The sequence below is a fragment of the Spermophilus citellus genome (assembly GCF_964194105.1).
Source record: "Spermophilus citellus genome assembly, chromosome: 14".
Lineage (NCBI taxonomy): Eukaryota > Metazoa > Chordata > Mammalia > Rodentia > Sciuridae > Spermophilus > Spermophilus citellus.
Genome location: NC_138194.1, coordinates 59481324 through 59498718, shown reverse-complemented (window position 1 = coordinate 59498718; position 17395 = coordinate 59481324). Strand labels below are relative to the sequence as shown.

The window sequence follows — 17395 nt, the reverse complement described above, 5'->3', positions numbered from 1 at the left end:
AGCAGCACAATTCACAATAGCTAGACTGTGGAACCAACCCAGATGCCCTTCAATAGATGAATGGATAAAAAAAATGTGGTATTTATACACCATGGAGTATTACGCAGCACTAAAAAATGACAAAATCATGGAATTTGCAGGGAAATGGATGGCACTAGAGCAGATTATGCTTAGTGAAGCTAGCCAATCCCTAAAAAACAAATACCAAATGTCTTCTTTGATATAATGAGAGCAACTATGAACAGAGCAGGGAGGAATAGCAGGAAGAAAAGATTAACATTAAACAGAGACATGAGATGGGAGGGAAAGGGAGAGAAAAGGTAAATTGCATGGAAATGAAGGGAGACCCTCATTGCTATACAAAATTACATATAAGAGGTTGTGAGGGGAATGGGAAAATAAACAAGGAGAGAAATGAATTACAGTAGATGGGGTAGAGAGAGCAGATGTGAGGGAAGGGGAGGGGGGATAGTAGGGGATAGGAAAGGTATCAGAATACAACAGTTACTAGTTGGGCATTATGTAAAATTGTGGATGTATAACCGACGTGATTCTGCAATCTGCATGTGGGGTAAAAATTGGGAGTTCATAACACACTTGAATCTAATGTATGAAATATGATATGTCAAGAGCTTTGTAATGTTGTGAACAACCAATTAAAAAAAAAGAATTAGAATCTTGATTTTTCTGATCTTTAATCCAGTACACTCTCCAGTGTATGGTGAAATCAGAACAGATCTTTAATCCAGTATACTTTGGAGTACACAGATATGCATAATTAATAAACTGCTATATTTTTATAGTGCTTTTTGTATGAAAGAAGTTATAGATTTAAAATAAGATAAGCTTTAGATAGTTCTGAGTGTGGCCTAACAACCTGATGCTACCAAGAATAAGGAAGTCACAGTAAGTTACCTTCAAAAGGCTGTTTTCTGGATAACACTTCCCACATGATAACTGCATAGCTGTTTAAAATAAAAACATTTATTTTAAATTAAATGTGATTTATATATTATATGTTATATGTGAGCTTTGCATAATAAATTAAAACAGAAGTAATTTAAAAGCAGACTGTGCAGATAGCATTTCTTAAAGTGAAGGTGGTTGAAATGTTGCTTAAAGAATCACCACATGCAAGAGGATGAATGCTCATACAAAGCATTATTTTGAATGGGAATTAACCTTAACTTGAAAACATCCAGGAAGTTACTGTAATAAAAGTTTAAAGTTACCTTTTTAGAGGAAAATTAATTGTCATTCCTGAATACTCAGGTAAGCCATGCTCTCTAATTACATGATTCTACTTTTTACACAAAATAAAGAACATAAAAATGTCTGTCTTATGTAGCCCTACTCTGTTGACCGTTTATTCTGAAAATATTCTGCTTACAATTAAACTTTGATTGTAAATCACTTAGGGTTCACTAAGCTTATATTTGGGATCAATGACTAAGTAGGATATAGAAATTTTACTGCACTACCAAATTAACTGTGCATCCAAAATGGACACATTGAATCGATTAGGTACTGACACACAGTCTTAGAAGGAGAGTGAAGATTACAGAGGAAATGCTCACTCAAATCAAGAAATAACATTTTCTCATTTTCCCTGACAGGGAATACCAAAATTGAACATAATGGCATAATTCACAAAATGAATAAGTAGATTTAAGTTGGTCTTTTTTTTACAAAATCAAATCAGCTTTCAAGAATTTCAAGAATTGTTGGCTAGAATATGTAAATATTTTTGTTCCCTTTTCTCAGAATAATATATAAAATCAGCTAAAAATATCAGGGAACAGAATATAAAAAGAATATTTATTCATACAATAGTGTGAATGTACAAGATTTATATCTGGTGTGTTAATGCAGTCACTAATATGGATTGGCTGGCACTGGATTTAATTAGAAGTAACAAAAATTAAAATCTTTTTGGAAAAGATTAATTAACTCTACAGTTTTTTTTTTTTTTGTAGAGCGATAGCATTAATTGCTAAAAAGCATCTTTGTATTTATCAGGTAGATTATTTTTTAAAGACAGAAAAAAGTTCTTTTAGAGGGACATAAAATGTGTTCATGGTAAATGTCTGATTTTGCATAAATTATCATGTTAAAAGACACTAGTTTAACTTATACATGAAGTGAATGCACCCACCCCTAATTCTATGCATTAAAAATTATCACTTTCCTTTTCTCTTGTCAAACAACCACTACCAAGAACAATGTATTATACTTATTACTGTATTATGAGATTATAAGTAATCTGCATTGAAACACAAAAACACAATTTTATCAAACAATGATTCCTTTGGCACACATTTACAAGCATCAGGGATTCTTAAAATAGAAAACTCCCCAGTACATTTATAAGCTCATTCATTTTTCTGAAAATATGAACAGATAACAGAGATTGAAAGGTTGAAAAATTTAAAGCTAAGCTATGAGGAATCAGTTTCTCTATGCCTCCCCAGGGCATATGATAAGAACATTTGAGGACATATTACAAATTAATAGAAGAACTTTTAACATTTTTTAAAAGAATACAAAAGTTTCTTAAAGGACAGCACCTTTAATTTGAAAACTATTAATTACTGTGGTTTCTAATTTATGTTCACCACAATTATGGAAGAAGAATTAAAAAATCATACTTTAAAGTTTCAAAATCTGGTTGATTAATCTTATGTTTTAGACAAGATGCAGTACCTATATATATCATGTTTGACACTGGCCCTTGATTTCTGTCCAGGTTCATAGTTTTCAGGTGGCATATAGATAATTGTCCCTCCTTCTGGAGCAGATTTGTTACTTCGTGATTGTGAGAGAGACATCATACGCCATTTTGATAAACCAAAATCTGCAATCTGCAAAAGAAAAGAGTACATAGCTGAATTTAAGTATTTGCTCTTTAAAAAGCCCAAGAATTGACTCTCTTTGTGTTTAGTCACTGTAGTTAGTTATCACAGATGTCACATATGCTAATATTTTATTTCTATTTATTCTGCCAGTTTCATACTGAATTAAATTCCATAGTGCTACGCCCCCAAATTCTTGAAACAATAAATACTGACTTGAAGTTTAGCACACTATTACAAAATTTACAAGGCAATCTAATGGTTTTTGCCTTATATTCTGAATGAATATATACTCAACAGTAATTTTTTATTTTATTTTTTGTACCAGGGATTGAACTCAGGTGTATTCAAACCACTGAGCCACACACTCAGCCCTATTTTGTATTTTATTTAGAAACAGGGTCTCTCTGAGATGCTTAGTGCCTCCCCGTTGCTGAGGCTGGCTTTGAACTCATGATCCTCCTGTCTCAGCCTTCCAGGCACTGGGATTACAGACATTGTCATCGTGCCTGGCTTAACAGTAATTTTTAAGTCAAGTAATTTTATAGCATGTGCTTTCCAAATTCATATAAATCTCAGAATTGCTAAGTACATTTCATACAACTGTTACTAGGCATTTTTCACAACTTCGGTTTATATGTTCTCATTCATAATGTCCTAGAAGTCCTTAAGTTTTGGAAAAAGTAAAATCTCAATAGTAAAGATTATCATTATATGTCTAATGCTCACTACTAAAAGTGTCATATTTGGTAAAAAATATTATAGCTACCATATAGGCGTATTTAAGACCACGACAATGGGTATTTAGAGAATTATCAATGAATAACATTCTACACATTTTATATATATCCTTTACAGTTTTACTTTAATTGCAAATATTGTGGAGATGTTACATAATACCTTGTAATTATAAATATTTAAAAGGTTCCTTGTTTTTTAAAAAAATAAAAGGCAAAATGCAAAAAGAAATGATATTTAGTGGACAAGGAATTATGGGAAAACTTAATTACTTAGAGTTTTATAATGTTTACTTAAGAAATTGACAGGATGGAATGAGCTGCAACCAATACATCAGCTGTATTTTGATTATTTAACTCATATTTTTATTGGTTTTAAAAGCATTTAGATGTATTTGAGATTAAAAAAATGTAGCCTCTCATCCCTAGTAGGAAGATATAATACATGAGTGTTTCATACCTTTAATATAATAAAAAGGCAAGTATAAGACAAAAAAAGAAAAAAAAAAGAATAAATTGCAAGAAAACATGGTCGTCAACATGTGAAACTCCAACCCTGACTGAGACCTGGGACTTGAAGTTCAACTACTAGAGCAGAAAATAAAATCTGGATCAAGGTGGGGAAGGTAAAAGGGGCAACCCAGAGAGAAACACGGAGAAAAAAAGCATAGAAGGCCACTCCCTTAACAACAGCTGGAAAGAAAAGCAGACCAAATTAAAACATAGTCACTGGGGGAGATCAAAAGTTTAAACCGAATCATAGCCAGAAAGACGTTCAGGACATGGCAGCCTTTTTGTGGAGCCCACAACACACTAGTCACCCAAGAAGAAATTAAACATGGCATCTTCCCACCTCTGTACAGCAAAAACTTAAACCAGAGGGAGGACCCATGCAGTGGGTTGTCTTAAGAATCCATCTAGAAAGAACTTGTAGAGGGATTGTTACTAGCTGAAAGTGGCTGAAACCCCCTCTCCACTATGAACATGATAGAGCAGCCCCATCTGGGGAAGGGTCAGCCTACCCCAGCATACCACACAGCCTCCACTGGAGCCTTGTTAGTGGGAAAGTAGTGCTGGGAAGCTGGTCACAACTGGAAGCTGCCTGTGGGCCAGGCAGCAAAGGGGGAAGAGGTGCCTGAGGCTCCCAACTTGGGGCAGTGGAAGCAAGAATCTAGGCAAACTGACTGAGTCTCTTTACCTAATAGTAGGGACAGTACCCTATGAGTTGTGTTGGCCAGGGTGGATGTTTTTGCACCACAGATTACCCAAAGAGAATCCACAACTACAGGACCTGTATTCCAGACAGCCACAGGATCCATGCCATTTTGAGAAGGGTCCTATGGAGGGGAGCAGGTACAAGGTGGCCCACAGCAATCAGAGAGAAAGCCCAGAGCCCTGCATCCTGAGTTGCTGCACACGACAGAAAGAGTCAGCAGACACAACATGGAACCCTCTGAACAGCCAGTGTCAGGCCCCAGGGCTGACAAGGAGCACCAGCTGGTGGGAGGTCCATAGCAACTAGCGAGGCTCTTGTGTTCCAGCACCCCTGGAGGGATCCAAAGCCAAAGATCATGGATATCTTTTAAAGATCCCAAATCCTGATGAAATCCAAACCAAGACTCAATAAGAATGTCCTTTACCTTGGCATGGTTTACTATGAATAGCTCTAATGTCAACTTTGGTCATACATACATCTCTCATTTTGATAGTTGTTGCCCTAGTAGACAATACCGTGCTTTCAACCAATTTGACTATATTTCTCCTAATGTTTTAAAGCATTAATTGGAATCATTCTTTGTTTTCCTAGCTCTGGTTTATACTTGCTGTTCTTACCCAGTCCTTTTACCTGCTACTACCTCCAATTCTCCCCTCTATCTTTTTCTTTTCTTTCTTTTTTAACTTTGTGTGTCTATCATTTCTTTCTTTTTTCTCTCTTTTGCTCAATTTTTCTCTCTTCCCTCATTCAGCCTCTATATAATGTTCTAGCAATTTTACTTTATTTATAAATAAATTTTTTTTCAGCCTATTCCAGAACTTAACTATAAGTTTATACCTGAATTAGAGGACCTGTGGGGCACAATATCAATACATTTTCATTTTTCATAAGGTTGAATAAAAAATAGTATGTGGGCTTTGCTCTGAAGTGACTGTAGTAAATAGGGTTCAGTGTCTTCTCTCAAAATGGTGCTGATATTGAGAATAGGAGAGTTCACACTCTGAGTTAAAGTATCTATACCTGAATATTCTCCCAGCCTCGCCTTCTTACGAGAAAGAAGCGCACAAAAAAGTCCCTTGTATAAAGGTAGAAGTGATAACCATCCCAACAGATGGGTAGATACAGAAGAAGTATGAAACACCAAGGGAACAAACCACTTCAAATAGCCCATAACATTTCAACAACTGATTCCGCTGACACCACAGTGGAGGAAATGTTGAAGAAAGAAGTAAAAAAGTTCATAGTTAAAATGTTCAATGAGATAAAAGAAAACATGAGAAGTAAAATTAGGGAAAAAATAATAGGAGGTGAAAGATCATTTTAATAAAGAGAGAGTCTTTGAAAAAAAACAAACAGAAGTCCTGTAAATGAAAGACTCAATAAATCGAATTAAAAATTCAATGCAAAGCATCACCAATAGATAAGACCACTTTGAAGACAGATTTTCAGGCTGAGAAGGCAAAGTATATAATCTTGAAAATAAAGTTAACAATAAAGAAAGGATGATAAAGAGACTATGACCAGGATATTCAAGAAATCTGGGGTGACATCAAGATATAAGAATCACTGGAGTAGATAAAGTTTCCAAAAAACAAATTCAAAGAATGAGCAATCTTTTCAATTAAATAATATTAGGAAAATTTCCAAATCTTAGGAATGAAATGGAAATCCAAATATAAGACATATACTAAACTCCAGACAGGCAAGACCAAAAGAGATCCTCTCTAAGACACATCTATACCAAGTAAGGACAGAATTTTAAAAGTTACAAGAGAAAAACAGGAGGTCATATTTGGATTTCAACTGATTTCTCAAATCAAATCCTCAAAGCCAGGAAGGCTTAGACTAATACATACAAAGTCCTGAAAGAAAATGGGAGCCAACCATAATTACTATATCCAACAAAATCATCCTTCAGAATTTAAGATGAAATAAAAACTTTCCATGATAAGCAGAAACTAAAAGAATTCATAACCACTAAGACTTTATTACAAAATATATTCAATGAAATATTCATGCAAAAGAAATAAAAAATTAAAATGAAAATCAGCATTTGGATGAACTGCATTAGAAAAATAGTTAATTAAAAGAAAATCAAGTCCAAATTAAGCATTAGAAATAAATCAAATTGGCAAGAAATAATAAAAAAAATCACCTCTCTATAGCAACACTGTATGTAAATGGCCTAAACTCTCCAATTAAAAGACACAGATTGACAGACTGGATTAAAAAGAAGACCCAACAATATGTTGTTTACAACAGACGTACGTTACAGATGTAGACATCCACAGACTGGTAAAAGGATGGGAAATATATATACCATGAAAATGTCTCAAAGTGGACTTCAAGCCAAAGTTAATCAGAAGAAATAAAGAAGGTCATGTCATGGGGCTAAGGGAACCATACAACAAGAAGATATAGTGATTTTAGATCTTTATGCCCTAAAACAATGGTGCATCTATGTACATAAAATAAACTCTTCTCAATATAAAGAATGAAACAGGCCACAATACAATAATACTGGGTAATTTCAACACACCTCTCTTAACACTAGATAGGTCATCCATACATAAACCAAACTAAGATTCTTCAGAACTAAAAAAGTACTATTAATCAAATGAACTTAATCGATATCTACAGAATATTTCATCCATCGACAACCGAATTCACTTTCTTCTCACAGCACATGAAATGTTCTCTAAAATAGATCATATTCTAGGGCACAAAGCAAATCTTAGCAAATAATAATTAAAAAACTCAGATAATCAATCAGATCATAATGCAAAGAAATGAGAAATAAGATTAAAAACCAGGAACCACTCTTAACACGTGGAGATAAGATAATAATTTTCTAAGTGATGAACAGATAGCGAAAGAAATCAGGGGAGAAATAAAAAACATCTTAGAACACAAATGAGAATAGTGATGCAACATACCAAAATCTCTGGGGCAATGGGAAAGGCAGTTTTAAGAGGAAGGTTTATAGAACTGAGTTCCTACATTAAATAAATAGGAAGATACCACCATAAATAATCCAATGTTACATCTCAAGGCCTGGAACAAACTTACACCAAAAGCAGAAGACAGAAAATAATTAAATCAGAGCCAAAAATCATTGAAATTGAGAATAAAAAAGACAAAGCATCAAATGAAGATCAATGAAGCAGAGTTCTTTTCTCTAAAAGGATGAACAAGATTGATAAACCTTAGTCAAACTAACCAAAAGAAAGACAGAAGACCCAAATTAACAAATTAGAGACAAAAAAGAAATATCATTACTACTAAAATCCAGAGGATCACTGGAAATTATTTGTAAATTTATATGCCAACAAGTTATGAAATCTGACACTGACAAATTCCTAGAGACATATGACCTACCCAAGTTGAACCATGAGGATATAGAAAACTTAAACACATCAATATCAAGTTAAAAAAATTGAAGTAGTTAGTAAAAGTCTTCCAATAAAGAAAATCCCAAGACCAAATGAATTCTCAGCTGAGGATGTCTACCAGACATTTAAAGAAGACATAATATCAGTCCTTTTCAAATTATGTCATTAAATAGAAAAGGAGGGAACACTGTCAGGTTCATTCTTTGATGCCAGGATCTGTCTGATACCAAAAACAGACACATCAAGAGACAAAAATTTAAGGCCAATATCCTTGATGAACATAGATGCAAAAATTCTTAATAAAATACTGGTGAACTGCATTCAAAACCATATTAAGATCAAGTGGGTTTCATTCCAGAGAAGCAAGTTTGGTTCAACAAAGGCAAATGAATAAATGTAATTCACCACATAATTAACAGTTAATGATAAGAATCACATGATTATCTCAATAGATGATGAAAAAGCATTTCACAAAATACAGCACCCATTCTTGTTTAAAACATTAGAGAAACTAGGGCTAGAAGGAACTTACCTCAACATGGTAAAGTCTACATATGACAAACCCAAGGTCAACATCATACTGAAAAACTGAAACCAATTTCTCCAAAAATGGGAAGAAGACAAGGACATCTACACACCACTACTATTCAACATAGTTCTTAAAATTCTAGCCAGAGCTATTAGGCAAGAGAATGAAATTAAAGGGGGTCTAAATAGGGAAAGAAGAAGTAAAATTATCTCTGTTTGCTGATCAAATAAATAAAATAAAACCAAAAAACTCCACCAGAGGATATCAAGAGTTGATTTAAAAAAATTAGTAAAGTAGCAGGAAACAAGATCAATTTACATAAATCAATTGCTTTCCTTAACTCCAATAATAAATCTGTTGAAAAAGAAATTAGTAAAACTATCCCATTCACAATAACCTCAAAACAAACAAACAAACAAATAAATTTGGGAATTAATCTAATAAAGGAGATGAAAACCTGTGTAATGGAAACTATAGAACAATGAAGAAAGAAATTGGAGAAAACCTTACAAGATAGAAAAATCTCCCCTGTTCTTGGACAGGCAGAATTTAATATTGTCAAAATGGCCATACTACCAAAAGTGTCATCCACATTCAGTATAGTTCCCATCAAATAAAACACCAAAGACATTCATCATAGAACCAGAAAAAAACAGTTCTAAAATTAATTTGAAAGAATAAGAAACACTAAATAGCCAAAGTAATTCTGAACAAGAAGGGTAATTCTGGAGGGATCACAATACCAGACCTCAAGTTATACTACAGAACTACCGTAACAAAACCAGCATGGTATTGGCACCAAAGGAGACACAAAGACCAAAGGAATAGAAGACACATAGATAAATCCACATATTTATAGTCATCTGATCCTTGATGAAGGTGCCAAAACCATATGCTGGAGAAAAGATAGTTTTCTTAACAAATGGTGCTGGGAAAACTGAATATCAACAGGTACAAGAAGGAAATCTGACTCCCTATTTCTCACCTGCACAAAAGTCAACTCAAAGTGGATCAAAGACCTAGGAATTAGACCCAAAACTCTGCAACTGCTCGAAGAAAATGAAGGCTCAACACTGCAACACAATGGCATAGGCAATGATTTCCTTAATAAGACTTAAAACAAAAGAAATAAAATCAAGAATCAATAAGTGGGACAGTTCCAAATTAAAAAGCTTCTGCACAGCAAAGGAAATGATTAAGTGTGAAGAGAGAGCCAACACAAAGGGAGATAATCTTTGCCACCTATTCTTTCGGACATTAATATCCAGAATATACAAATAACTTAAAAGACTTACACACACACACACACACACACACAAATAATATAATTAATAAACAGACAAAATATCTAAATAGATATTTCTCAAAGGAAGAAATAGAAATGGCCAATAAATATATAAAAAAATGTTAACCATCTCCAGCAATCAGAGAGTTGCAAATCAAACCACATTGAGATTTTACCTCACTCCAGTCAGAATGGCAATCATTAAGAATACAAATAATAATAAAAGCTGGTGGGGAAAAGGCCCACCCATACATTATTGGTGGGACTGTAAATTATTGCAACCAGTCTGGAAAGCAGTATGTAGATTCCACAAAACAAAACACAACACCAGAGTGGACTACCATATGATTCAGCTATCCACTCTTCAGTATATACCCAAAATATCTAAAATCACCAAATACTATAATGGATGCAACCACATCAGTGTTTATAGCAGCACAATTCACAATAGCCATGCTATGCAAACAACCCAGGTGCTGACGGAGAGACAAATGGATAAAGGAAATATGGAATGTATACACGATGGAGTGCTAACTCAGCCATAAAGAAGAATGAAATTACGGTATTTTCCAGTTAATGGATGGAACTGGAGATCATCATGCTAAGTGAAATAACCCAGAAAAATCAAAGGCTGAATGTTTTCTCTGATATGTGGAAGCTAGATCAAAATAAGAGGGAAAGGGGTGAAGAGGAAAAAAGTGGGAGTATGAAATTCCATGAAAAATAGAAATCAGAGGAGAAGAAGAATAGGATTGATGGGAAGGGAGGAGGGACAGAAAAGGGAAGAATGGTGGAATCAACCTGACCTAACTTTCCTAGGTATCTATATGAATATACCAAAGTATACATATACATAAAGTATACCTTTATGTATACTGATAAGGATTAATTAAAAATATTATTAAGTAGAAGAAAGATCAGTAGAGTAGAGGTAAGGGGTCAGGGAGAGGGAGGAAGAGAAGAAAAGGGAAAGTATTTGGGACTGGTTCAGAGCAGATTATATTCCATGCTCGTACAATTATATCAAAATGAACCCTAATATTATGTATAACTAAAATAAACTAATAAAAATTAATATGTATGGGGGTGGTGGGACAAAGGGAGGGACGGAGGGAGGAGAGAGAAAATGTGGGTTCTGGAGCCCAGATTAAATTATTATTCTAATTCTACTGCTTTTTTATTTGTGTGAACTTTAGGAAGTTGTTTGATTTCTCTGTGCCTAGAATACCCAATCCTAAACTGGGGATAATTTACCTCATAGGGGTATATTGAGAAAGTTAAATGAGTTGTTTAAGTAAAGCATTCAGAATAATATCTGACATATAATATGTGATCCATATATGTTGGTTACCATTATTAATATTTTAAAGACAGGAAGTCTCTCAATAAAAATTGCTGTCATTCACATAACACCAACAAAAATCAGAACAAAGTTTTAGGACCTTGAATTAAATCACAATTGAGTAGTGAGAACTCTAAATATTACCTTCTCTACTTGCCACTTCTGTACTTGCCCTCTACCTACCATCTAAAAAGTAAAAACAGTTCTCTAGTTGCATATCTGCTAGGATAACAAAGCATTACTATGGCATAGTTTATTTTTGTGCTATAATTAAAATTGCTAAAAAAATGCAATATGTCATCTCACCTTACACTTGAACTGTAATTTCCAAACAACTGGAGGCTAACTTCTCTTAAATGCAGTGCTAGAGAAAACACATTCCTGGGCTTGCTTCTATATGTGCTCCTTTTACTTTACCTTGGACATTCATCTTTGTGCTTTCAAATGTAGTTGAGAACCTCCTTAATCGGAATTCTTTCTATTAGATTGGTTTTCACATCAACCATACTTTTCCCTTTTCTGTTACAAATAATATAAGTAAGATAAAATTCACTACGTCTTGATCTTCAGTAGAAAAGAACATTGGGAAGGGGAGAATGCAATGGAAGAAATAATTATATAATTTTTGAAGGTCTCGAGAAACCATGAAGATTGAGAATAGGAACTTTCTTATTTGAGACAAGATCTTTACAGGTATTTCAAAGCTAAAGGCTCTTTAATGGAAAAGATGATAGAAAGATTTAAAGATATTAAAATATACTATCCCCCAAAATCATCCATGATCCCATCATCCTACTAGAATACTTTCATTTTAGGGAAGGAGAGTATGGGAGGAAGATTATTTCTAGATAGAGAAGAGGGGTGGGAGGGAAAGGGAGAGGGAAGGGGAATAGCAAGGATGATGGAAGGTGATGGTCATCATTATACAAAATACACATATGAAGATGTAAATTTGGTGTCAACATACCTTATATACAAACAGATATGATAAATTGTGGTATAAATGTGTATTAAGAATTGTAATGCAAAAAAATAGTGAGTTCACGTATAATGGCATAATTTGGCGTGAACATACTTTATAAACAGAGTTACAAAAAATCGTGCTGTGAATGGATAATTATGAATGTAATGCATTCTACTATTGTCATGTATGTAAAAAATAAAAAAATAAAAATGCTATTCATATCTGAATATCTATAATATTATTGTCTGCAAGAAACTGTGAAGAACAATAAGCACTCTGGTTTCCACACAAGATTGATATGACAGCAGAGAAAGCAGAAATGGTACATATAATTATTTTCTTTTCAAACTGGTTTAACTTTTAACACTGGTTTCTCTCTTTCTGGGATGTATTTGTAGACACTAAGCAGACAGAGAAGTCTCAACTGCCCTTAATTGGTTGTAAATGTTTTTCTGTTAGGTACTATGTTTCTAGTTAGAATTCCAGTAAGAAAATTTGCTTCAAAAAATGGTAGCAAGGTATTAATTTCAATTTAATTTTATTATCTATCTTAAAGATTTTTTGTGATTCATTTAAAGGCCCTACAAACTGGTAAGTTGATTAAAAAAACTATGACTTCTTCATGGAGTCCATGATGAACTTTGATTTTTAAAAGATATTCATAAAGAAAAGGTAGAGATACATAAGGATGCATATAAAAGAGTATATGTTCTTTTGTATAAAAGAGAAATTTATAAGAAAAATATTTACAAGAAATATAATAATTTATGAGAAAAATATCAGCAAGTTCGGAGTACTATTTATCCTAAAACAAAATCTATAAAAAATTCATAAAACCAATAATATTTAAAACACTCATAGCACAGAAGGACCAATGGTACCCTATTGATGGATGAAAAAGAAAAAGTGGAGGACATCAACTTCTGTCTTATCAGGTTTATGGACTATATTAAAGGAAACAAGTTGCAGGAGGTTGAAAAGTTCAAGGATGTTTATAATTTAATGTTGAGAAAACCTACAAATACTTCCACAGTGCTATCAGTGTTCTTCTGAGACAGAATAAAGAAAAATATAGTATATTTAAAGTATTAGCATCTAAAACTTGCATAGAAGAGAATAAAAGAGAGGTTACTACAGACTAAGAAGAGCGGGGGCAAGGGTAAATACAGTGCCACAATACAGTCAGACAGAAAAAATAAGTTCTGTGTTTTAATAGCACAACAGGGTAAACGTAAACTACAATAATTTAGGAAATATTTTAAAATAACTAGAAGATTCTGAAAGTTCTCAACACATGAAAATGATATATGTTTGAGAAGATGGAAATAACCATGACTTGAACATGACACACTATATACATGTACTGAATTATCATCTCATAGCTATTACAAATATTGTCAATTAAAAATTAAAAACAAAAAATAAAAGTAAATGTCAGTCTAATTAAAAAAATGATGATTTTACAAATTTACATACCTAGTAAGATATTGTCAGTAAATCCTGGTTTTAAAAAGCTTAGAAAATTTCACAGAAGTTCAGCTTTAGGACCAAAATTTAAGGGAAACTCAAACAATCAGATGCATCTAAATAGCACCAGGGATTAAAACCTATGTAATAAGGAAATTTTCAGGAGGAACTAAGGATATTTAGCAGGAAGAAGGACAAAATCTATGGGCATGTGAGGAGTGGAAGAATCATAGCTATATTCAAATATTGGAAGGGCTGATATGTGTAAGTAGATTGGGTTTATTTAGTTTGAACAAAGAGGTAAAGTAGGACAGATGGGTGAAGGTAACAGGGAAGAGATTTTGATTTTTGACTGATAATATAAGAAAATGTCAGTCACTTAAGTAAGGATGTTAAGTCTCCTTCATAGCATAGTTGTCTTGGGAAATAAGGTCTGCTATACATGGATTCAGAGAACTGAATGCTGTGTAGAAGCTTTCTTTTCTTTCTCACTTCCCCTACCACTTCATTCCAGAGAAAGGAAGTGTCTTAAATAAAGAATGCTTTGTTCACTTAATTTTTCTCATCATTTTATGTCACATTTCTTTTCTTTTTTCCTGGTACTAGGGATTGCTTTATGGCTAAGCTACATCCTTTTTTTTTTTTTTTTTTTTTTTTTTGCACTTTGAGATAAAGTCTAAGTTACCCATGCTGGCCTTGAACCTGTGATCTTTCTGCCTTAGTCAATACAGTCATTGAGATTACAGATATGCACCACTACTCCTGGCCTTGTGTTAGTTTTTCTATTGCATCAACTTCTCTATTATTAATTTGTTTGAATATTTTTGATGCTTATGCTAATCTTCTGATTATGTTATTGAAAAAGTATAGAAAAATAATATGTAAAAATAAATTTATTGCATTCAGTGTTGGCAACTACTTTTTATTTGATGTTATTAGTTAGATGTAGGGTAACTGAAGTCACTACATGAGTGCTATTAGCACCTAAGCCTTACACTTCATACAAAAATAAAATCAAAACAGATCATAGATTTTGATGTAAACATAAAACTACAAAATCTTTAGATGATATCTAGAAGGAGAACACCAGTACCTAGAGCTTGGTGAAGAGTGCTTTAGATCTGATGCAAAAGCATGATACATACAGGATAAAAGTGATAAACTGGATTAAAACTTCTACTGTGAAAGGCTCTGTTGAAAGGACGAAAAGACAAACCATGGATTAGGAGGAAATTTTTGAAAACTGCAAGGACTCGTATCTAAATCTAAATCTATACAGAATTCTCAACACTGAACAATAAAAGCCAAAAACTCCAATTAGGAAATGGGCTTATGACATGAAAAGACATTATACTAAAGAGGCTAAAGAGGTGGTAAGTAAGCAAAAGAAAAAGTGTTCAACATCATTAGCTATTAGGAAAATACAAATTAATATAGACATATGAATAGCTAAATAAAAAACAGTGATAATACCAAGCGCTGGTGAGGATGTAGAAAAGCTGGGTCTCTCACACATTGTTGGTGGAAGGTAAAATGGTACAGCCACTCTGGAAAATAGTTTGATAGTTTCTTAAAATACACGCACCCTTACCATATGACTGAGAAGCTGCACTCTTAAGCATTTACCCTTGAGGAATGAAGACCTATTTAGTCGTAAACCTGTAGAGGACTATCCATGGCAGCTTTTTAACTGCCAAAAACATGGTAAAAACCCGATAGTCCCTCACTGAATGTCTAAATACCTGCAGTACATTCACACCATAGTATACCATTAATTAATAACAATCAACTGCTGATACAAACAACAGTTTGAATAATACAAGGCTATTATGTTCAGTGAACAAAACCAATCTCAAGGTATAGATACTTTATAATTTCATTTTTACAGTATTTTCAAAATTATGGAATTATAGATGGAAGATAGATTAGGGATTATCAGGAATATGTGATGGTGAGTGGGATGAAGTGGGTATAATTATAAAACGGTAGCTTGACAAATACCTTTGTGGTGATGGATAAGTGCTACACACCCTGATCTGTGATGGTTATGCAATTATACACATGATAATGTCACATAAAGACATACACACATTGTATCAATTCCTGTCAAATTCTTGGGTCTTGAAGGTGTATATTGTTATGTGTTATGTAACATGGAAACTGGGTGAAAGGTACATGGGATCTCTTTGTAACTTACCATGAATCTATAATTTCAAGATACAAAGTAAAAAAATAAAAAGGTATTCTTAACAATTTCACTTAAGAAACATGATGAAAGCATTTTGTGCCATAATTCTACTTATTTCTGAAGTTGAGGGATAAATAAGTCACTACAGTAGGAAGAAGGGGAACTCAACATAGAAACTAGGGATATGGAAAAGGTATTAAATTGGCTAGGTGGAAGAAATAACTAAAAAGACTTTTAAAACAGATAAACTTAAAAAAAATAATTACCTTAACATGAAATTCACTGTCTAACAAGATATTCTGAGTCTTCAAGTCATGATGAAGTAGAGGAGGATTCATATTATGCAGGTAATTTACACCAAGTGCGATTTCATGCAGGATGCGGAATCTTAATGGCCAAGGAACATCAGGATATTCAATTTTCTTTATATATAAATGAAAAGGAAAAAAAAAAAGAAAATTAGCATTCAAATTTCTCTCCATTTCACACTTAGGAAATTAAATCCACGAGAAAAAAATACTGTGAACTAAGGTCAAGACATATGCTCATTTTCATATGATAGCATCAATTTGATATTGTTTAATGTTCTTACTTTCCTTACTTTTTAGAGAAAATAATGATAATCTTATAGCATTAATATTACCTTAATTTATATGCAGTCACATGGTATTGGTTCTTTTTTTTTTTTCAAGTAACATGGCTCTCAATTATTTTCTGCCACTTATAGCCAGATTCATATTCCTGCACTTATATCCACTATCACATTCTGATTTAGTAACTTGTGCACTGGCCAGCACACACACAGAAAATTACACTTGATTTGTTTCTGATATATACCAATTCATTCAAAACTTACATTTTAATTTTTTACTAGTATAAAACCATACTTCATCATAATAATCTTTGCATCAATTAAAAATTATGACCATGTTATATTTTTTGCATATTAACCATTAATATCTCATACTTTATATCATAATTTATACTCCCTCTTGAAAAATTAATCTTTGAGAGTTTTCTTTTTGTGAAGGACACAAAGATCATTTTTGTTTCTAAACCTATGTAAAGACACATTTGGAATGTTATGTTTTAAATTCCTGGTATTTATAACTGCGATATCTATATGCGCTTCCTTAAAATAAGTATTTTCTGAACATATCTGTCAAAAAAGTTTCCCAGGAAAATGAACATACTCAGAAAAATCAAATAATTTGGGAAGATTGACAATGAATCATCAGGCATACACTGCTTGGTACACTTTTTCCAAGTGCTATGAAAAAATCTGCTGCTACTGAAAGTTCAAAACTGTTCTTGAGAATTCTTTCTTCAGACCTTTTGTGATCATTAGTTACAATTTAGAAAACTAAAAGACATCTAAAACACATGCATGGAACACTACTTTCTCTGGGATATACATGGCCCT

General features: G+C 33.1%; 1 protein-coding gene across 1 annotated transcript in view; it reads right to left on the bottom strand.

Annotated features, from left to right (window-relative positions):
• RIPK2 (receptor interacting serine/threonine kinase 2) overlaps positions 1-17395 on the bottom strand; it is a 45428-nt gene that overhangs the window by 21190 nt on the left and 6843 nt on the right. The window contains exons 3-5 of the mRNA XM_081266117.1: positions 16239-16394; positions 2704-2861; positions 916-965 (exon numbers count right to left, since the gene is read on the bottom strand). Of these exons, the coding sequence (XP_081122243.1) occupies positions 916-965; positions 2704-2861; positions 16239-16394 (364 nt within the window). The remainder of the gene's footprint in view (positions 1-915; positions 966-2703; positions 2862-16238; positions 16395-17395) is intronic.